General features: G+C 51.7%; 3 protein-coding genes across 3 annotated transcripts; 1 reads left to right on the forward strand and 2 right to left on the reverse strand.

The window, feature by feature from the left end:
* Window positions 1-98: 98 nt before the first annotated feature.
* On the reverse strand, window positions 99-1530 carry K489DRAFT_383660 (uncharacterized protein). Its single transcript, XM_033605666.1, has one exon. It carries the CDS (start codon window positions 1326-1328, stop codon window positions 222-224), a length of 1107 nt encoding a protein of 368 aa, XP_033456474.1. The 5' UTR covers window positions 1329-1530; the 3' UTR covers window positions 99-221.
* Window positions 1531-1846: 316 nt separating this feature from the next.
* Window positions 1847-2594, reverse strand: K489DRAFT_373302 (uncharacterized protein; the record flags this gene model as incomplete). The annotated part of the gene is made up of 2 exons (XM_033603411.1): window positions 1847-1873; window positions 1947-2594. The coding sequence occupies 2 exons, from the start codon at window positions 2592-2594 to the stop codon at window positions 1847-1849; spliced, it is 675 nt and encodes a 224-aa protein (XP_033456475.1).
* A 1512-nt stretch (window positions 2595-4106) lies between these two features.
* K489DRAFT_396356 (zincin) lies at window positions 4107-6584 on the forward strand. The gene has a single exon (XM_033606875.1). The coding sequence runs from the start codon at window positions 4281-4283 to the stop codon at window positions 6444-6446; it is 2166 nt and encodes a 721-aa protein (XP_033456476.1). The 5' UTR covers window positions 4107-4280; the 3' UTR covers window positions 6447-6584.
* Window positions 6585-7064: the final 480 nt, after the last annotated feature.

The following is a 7064-nucleotide window of genomic DNA, read 5'->3' on the forward strand; positions in this document are numbered from 1 at the left end:
CATGTTTTTGTTGGTCACAGTCACACAAGCTTTTATCTAGGAGCCGCGCTTCAAAATTTGATAGAGTGGCTCCAGAAGCAGGCATTTATCTGACTTGAGCAGGCGTGCTGTCATTCATAGAAATATTTGCCTATACTATACATGACAATCGTACAAAACTATTCACACGCGGCCTGCTCGGGATCTAGTCCTAATGCCAAAAGCGTCCTCGTATCTGCACTCTAGGTCGCGACAGTGGGCGATGCAGCAGAAGCCGCAGCAGCGGCAGCTTCGTCGTCCTTTCTCACCATCACCTCAAGCTCGATGGCGCAACGCATCACAAGACGAGCTTTCTCCCACCATTTGCCGGGGATGTCGGCTTCGTCGTCTTCGACCGATTCAAGATCCTCCAGAAAGCCATAATAATCGTCACCTTCACATTCAACCCATTGGAACTGCATGTACCAGGCCCTGAGGATGCTTCCAAAGCGCAGCAGCTCATAGGTATTGTATTGAAGGTAAGTCTTGCTCATTTTCTTGAAGATTTTACAGGTCGGGACGATACCTGGTGATCCATACTTGAACTCGGTGAGAAATTGGTTGTGGTCACATATCTCTGAGTGTTTTCTTGCATGTTTGAGAGTGTATGGAATAAATTTCTGCAGTTGCGAGTAAATGTATCTGCAAGCGTGACGACGGCTTCTTGCGTTGCGATCCACGCCGGTAATTTTGTCAGTCCAGAGGCTTTGAGGCCTACTGCCTCCATAAACCACGACGTCAAGATTAGGATTGTCAAGAAGGCGTATAGAGAAGATGTCCGGCTCTCTGCTCGGCATGTCGAACCCCATGGGATCTGCGAGGAAAACAAGCTTGAGCCTACGAAGGCTGTTTTTGCCTCCAAGGAACGAGAACATCGAGTGAAGAACCATTTCAATCTCGTTGATGCTATTCACGTTGTTGTCCGCCATGAAGCTCAAGCTTCTGAATTTGCGCAAAAGTGGTGGCCACTTGATTTTGCATTGTGGTTGCAAAATATACTTCACTTCGTCGAAAATATGCAGCATTGCCTCGTCATCCCGAAGCTGGCTAGCAGAGTCTAATGTGATTATGACTGTGTTGTCGTAAAGATATGAGGTAGCTTCGGTGCTGATCTGCTTGCAAGTCGCGATGAGCTGTGATGTACACCTGCAGCCGCCATAAAGATCGAAAGTGAGGGCGGATTCATAAATCTGATTGCGAAGTTCTGCTGAAAGGTCCAAGAACCCAATTCTTGAGGCGCTATAGGTTTGGTGTATGGTCGGACTTCTCTTCTTCGACGGTCCACGTGGCTTCTTCCTGGGTATCATCATCGAGATCGTCGCTGTCGTGGGAGGTGACTCGTGAGACGGAGAGCTAAGGTGGTGCAAGAAGCGAAGGTAATCAGTGGAAGACCATGTCGTACCGGCGACAGATCGGCGAACAGAGCTGGGGAATATCGAAAACGAAGAAGAGTGCTGCCCAGGTGTGTTTGAAAAGTGACATGCATATGTCTTCTGCGTTCATGGTCGTGCAAGTAATCGGCAGAGCAAGAGGCAAAACACTCCAGGGCTCTATTACCTAAGGAGATGGATGCCTATCCCGAGCGTGCGCTGCGGAGGCATGGGTAGGGGCAGGCGCGACTTGCAATGAGGGCCCAATCGCTTGGTGCTCCCGCTCTTATACACCTCCAGGGCTATCAAACAACATCAAGCTTGTCGTGAGTAGTGGGGCCGGAAAATGTGTTGCAGCTTGGGACGTGTTGATCAAGAGTACGGCATGTTATTAATATACTAATTATATTGTGAAACACAACCTGACAGTACTATTCATCGCCTTCTTCATGCCACAGTCAGGCATCTTCACGAGCAGCAATCCACTGTAAAAAAACCAGGTCAGCACCACTTCAATGGCAATCATAGAACAGAGAAAGGAAGTCAGCTTCAACTTACCAATCGATACGGTGCTCCCCACCCAAACACAATCGGAAATGCCTTCTGCGCATGCTCCGACTGCACCGATTTGTCAAACTCCTCCTGCGAATTCCACCCCCTCACGACAAACATGCATGTCGCCGGCGCCCCACCCAGCTCCGAAATGGCCTCGGAGTCCTCTGTCCAGCCGACGATCAGCCCCGTCGTGCCGCTGACGCCGGGCATATAGGCGTCGTCAAAGGTCCGGAATTCCTTCTCGATGCGCTCGCGGAAAGAGGGAGTTGCTTGGGCAGAGGGGAAGATGTTTTGGACGGTTTCGATGAGGTTGGAGGTGAAGGGGTTGTTGGAGGGATTGAAGGCTGAGATGGGAATGGCGATGCGGTTGCGGGTGTAGGTCGCGCGGGAGGCGAAGATGTCTTTGAGGGTTTCGAGGAGGGAAAGGTCGTGTTTGGCGATTGTATCGTCGGCGGAGGTCGATTCGGTCCAGAGTTGAAAGGAGTTTTCTTCGGGCTTCTGGACGATGGCGATGGTGGAGTGTTGGGTCTTTGGGCCTTCGTGTTGAGTTGAGGTACGGACTGCCTTTCGCGCGGATTCGAGCAGGGCATGGAAGTCGGAGGTGCCTTCTGCATTGGTGGCAGTGAAATTGTGAAGAGTGAGGACGGGCATGTTTGATGATTGTTTTGAATGACCTTTGGAAAGTTCAATGGGCAAAAGGTGATGAATGAGCTTGAAGCTGTTGGTGATGAGGAGGTTGAGGTGATGATTTGGAGTTCATTCTGGATATTCGTACAGTCTTTATATGATCTATATACCTAATAAATGCGAGGATTTCGTTCATGTGGATGTGTGATGTGGGAAGGAACATGATTTATCATCCACACCGGGACTTTCTGTGCAAATGGCCGGGCGGACTTTTCAAGCTCACCTGGCCCGCGGCAGAATCGCAGGAGAACAGGAACAAGCGAACAAGACTAGACTGTCTAAGTCAACGCCAATTTTGGGGTCCAGATATCTGCAGCGGTTTCATGGCCGTCAAGCAGGTAAGCGCCATCATCAATCGGCGTGAGCGAAATGTTGGTACCCAGCTTTCTGGTGAGGAAAATGTTGGTGATGGATGAAGTAGAGTAGAAACCAGAGTTGGTCGCGAAATACCGGGACGGTACAGAATACGCGGGTTCGGGATTCTCGGGGTTTCCTGCCTCAGGTGTTAACAAACATCGGCTCGATCGCCCGGGCGGCCTCAGCACGTGGCTGGCAGGCTGCATGACTACCTAGGTATATGTCGTACGGTACAGATGCGCTATGATTTTGCCCATACGACGATGTAACGACCTGGTCAGAATGTCATGCCCTGATCGGTGCTTGATTGAATGTAATGGATGCAGCATGGGAAGACATGCCAGTGTATGGGCCTACGAACGAGAAACGAGCGGCCTGAAATACTGCAGTCCGTGATTGCATCGCACCTTATTATCCTTCTCCGGAGCGAAGGGCAGAGATGGGCGGGCAGCATCACGCGACATAAAAGGGAGGACGCTCCGCTCGCAACGATTCACCTGGCCTGCCTACAGCACATCATCAAGACTGATGGCGCCAAAAGGGAGTCGCTGTGGGTTGTTTGGAGAGCATTCATTGGGGTCTGCTTGATCATCTAGATCAGAGTTGCATTGATCTTACATGTCGATGGATGGACAAGGCAAAGTGAGACTCTTGTACACGGGCGGCGTGTATTATCGTGGACGGAGCACGCGGAGCTAGAGTGCCTGTGAGCTGTATTTAGGTGTTGCCCTGCATCCTCGCCGCCTGCCCGCACGCCCCGTCCGCCCGCAATCAGCTGCAGCCCCGGATATTCAAAGGAATTCGGGCGGCGCGAGTGCTTCGGCATCGCCTGTCTTGCCCGTGTCTGTCTTGTCTCGTCAGATCTCCAGACTCTCGCACGTCCTGATCACCGACCGCCACTTCCCCATTCCCCACTACTGTGCTCTATTGCACTGCTCATCATCCCTGCGCAGACTCGCCTCTCACCACCGACGACAGTCACCGTCTTTTCATCTTTCGGGCCTAGTCATTAGCCCCTCCCATCGTCATCCTGGCGCCCTCAGGCAAATACAGTCCCTGGGTGATTCGTCGGCCACTGGTCTTTTTCCTCGCCCTTCTTGTCGCAGCTCTGGCGTTCTCCACTGTCATTCCAAGGGTAAGCCATTGGTCACACTATCCTCCCTCTTCTCACATTCGAGACCACAAAGTGCTATACTCATCTCCTCATAGCTACGGGCGGTCTTCAGTCACCTGTCAGCCAGCAAGTACCCACTCAACATCACACCTCAACGACCAATCTCCATCAGCACCAACATGGGTTCGGCCTTCAAGAAACCACCGCAGGCGCCGCCGCTCTTCACTCACACTCCTGAGAGCCTGATCGCCGACACCGAACGATTTCTAGCTTCGTCCAAATCGTTACAGGACCGTATTGCCAAGGAGGTGACTACAGAGACAGCCACCTTCAAGAATGCAATCTTGCCCTTTGCACAGGATGACAATGAGGTCGCCTTACAATCCCATATCATTGGCTTCTACCAATCGGTCTCGACTGATGCAAAGCTCCGTGACGCATCGACCGAGGCGGAGAAACAGATGGACAAATTTGGCATTGAGACGTCGATGCGTGAGGACTTGTTCCAGCTCTGTAATGCTGTGCACAATAAGCAAAAGGACGATGCTGCATTAGACCCAGAGAGTCAAAAATTACTACAAAAGGACTACAAGGATTACGTCAAGATGGGATTGGGCATTCCAGCCGGACCAAAACGTGATCGGTTCAAGGCGATCAAGGAGCGTCTGTCCGAATTGGGAATTACTTTCCAGAAGAACCTGAACGAGGAGAATAGTGGACTGTGGCTGACTCCCGAAGAGCTGAAAGGCGTGCCTGCCGATGTGGTAGATGGTCTGCAGAAGGGCAAGGAGGGCAGTGAGAATGCTGGAAAGCTTTTCCTGACTTTCAAATATCCGGATCTGTTCCCGACATTGAAGTACTGCAAAAGCGAGGATGTCCGGCGAAGAGTGTTTGTCGCAAATGAGAACAAGTGTGCCGACAACGTGCCGCTCTTCAAGGAGGCTATCGTTCTCCGTGACGAGAGCGCGCGTTTGCTCGGCTATCCTGATCACGCGACTTTCCGCATCGAAGATAAGATGGCCAAGACGCCCAAGACGGTGAACGACTTTCTCGGAGATCTGCGTGAGCGTCTCGCTCCGGGTGGTGTCAAGGAGATTGAAAAGCTGAAGGAGTTGAAGAAGCAGGAGGGCGGAAGCACCGACACTGAGCACTACTACCTGTGGGATCACCGATACTTTGACACCCTCATGCTTGAGAAGGACTACCAGCTTGATCAGAACAAAATATCGGAATACTTTCCGTTACAGACTAGCATCTCCGGCATGCTTAACATCTTCGAAGAGCTTTTCGGCTTGCAGTTCGTCGAAGTCGTAGGTGCGCACCGTGACGAGATTTCGCCCTCCGGCAAGGGTACGGACATCATCTGGCACCCTGACGTGCAGGTCTTTGCCGTCTGGGACGATGCAAGCGAGGGCAACGGCTTCGTCGGCTACCTCTACCTCGATTTGTTCCCTCGCGACGGCAAATATGGTCATGCAGCCAACTTTAACCTTCAGCCGGGTTTCCTCCACCCCGATGGCACTCGCCGATACCCTGCGACAGCGCTGGTGTGCAACTTCTCCAAGCCCACAGCGAAGAAGCCTTCGCTTCTCAAGCACGACGAGGTCGTGACACTATTCCACGAGTTGGGTCATGGTATCCACGATTTGGTGGGCCGTACAATCTACTCCCGCTTCCACGGAACGTCGACGGTGCGTGACTTCGTCGAGGCGCCGTCGCAGATGCTCGAAAACTGGTGCTGGACACCATCACAGCTGCGATCTTTGTCGAAGCATTGGTCGTACCTTTCTCCCGAATACTTGGAGGCATGGCGGGAACAGCAAGGTTCCACTTCTGTTTCGCAACCACAAGAGCATCTCCCTGAGTCGCTGATCAACTCCATCATCACTACCCGCCACGTCAACGCAGCCCTCTTCAACCTCCGTCAATTACACTTTGGCATTTTCGACATGACCGTCCACACTCCCAAATCGCACGATGAAGTCGTCGCCATCAAGACTGGAGACCTGTACAACAGCCTCCGCCACTCCATCGTCAAGCTCGCCGGGCCCGAAACCCTCCCAGGCGGCAACGACAGCTGGGGTCATGGCGAGGCCACCTTCGGCCATCTCATCGGCGGCTACGATGCTGGCTATTACGGCTACCTCAGCAGCCAAGTCTACTCAGCAGACATGTTCGCAAGCGTGTTCGCCAAGGACCCCATGAACGGCAAAGATGGTCGTCGTTACCGCCATACGGTGCTCGAGCGAGGTGGAAGCCGCGACGAGGGTGAGATTCTGAAGGAGTTCCTTGGTCGGGAGCCCAGTAGCGAGGCCTTCTACCGAGAATTGGGAATTGCGTCGTAGGAGGTAGTTTCTTGTATGAAATGAAAATTCATGAGATTATGAAATTTTGCAATGGGTATGCGTGTGGTAAATATATTGCTTCACAATGAAGATGTTACATCGGCTTTTAATCGTAAGGGGAGTAGGGGTGGTTTCTTTAGTCTTCCATTTGGTATCAAGATCGCAACTTTCGTTGAATTTCCGCCCGCGCCTCCAGCTGGCACGCGGGTAGGTAGATTATTAATCCTCTCTTCACAATCTAACGCGGGCCACGTGAGCGCGGAACACACGGGGGCGCGGAACACGCTTTTTCAATGCGCTGCATTCAACAATTAATATCTTAATGAACAATGACCTTTAGGCCTTCAAATTGAGAATTATGATACGTTAATACTATCTCTTATGCTATACAAGTTCTGGCTGTATGAGCTGTTGATCTGCATTTGCTACACCTCGCTGTCCGCTTGGCAGGCCTTGGCATCTCCTCTATTATTTGCGCTTCTACCTCATCTTTGTCTACTAATTGTTGGATTGCTTGGACTGACAAAGCATCCTCTGTTAGAAGCGACTTCCTCTTTCTTGATTTGCGTACATGCATTGCTGTGTTAGCTGCTTCAAGATCTGTAACTCGTAATTGAA

The sequence above is a fragment of the Dissoconium aciculare genome (genome assembly GCF_010015565.1).
Source record: "Dissoconium aciculare CBS 342.82 unplaced genomic scaffold K489scaffold_13, whole genome shotgun sequence".
Classification (NCBI taxonomy): domain Eukaryota; kingdom Fungi; phylum Ascomycota; class Dothideomycetes; order Mycosphaerellales; family Dissoconiaceae; genus Dissoconium; species Dissoconium aciculare.

Bases quoted from the DNA above. Each gene is read 5' to 3' on its own strand.
- K489DRAFT_396356 (XM_033606875.1), top strand. From the start codon at position 4,281: ATGGGTTCGGCCTTCAAGAAACCACCGCAGGCGCCGCCGCTCTTCACT.
- K489DRAFT_383660 (XM_033605666.1), bottom strand. From the start codon at position 1,328: ATGATGATACCCAGGAAGAAGCCACGTGGACCGTCGAAGAAGAGAAGT.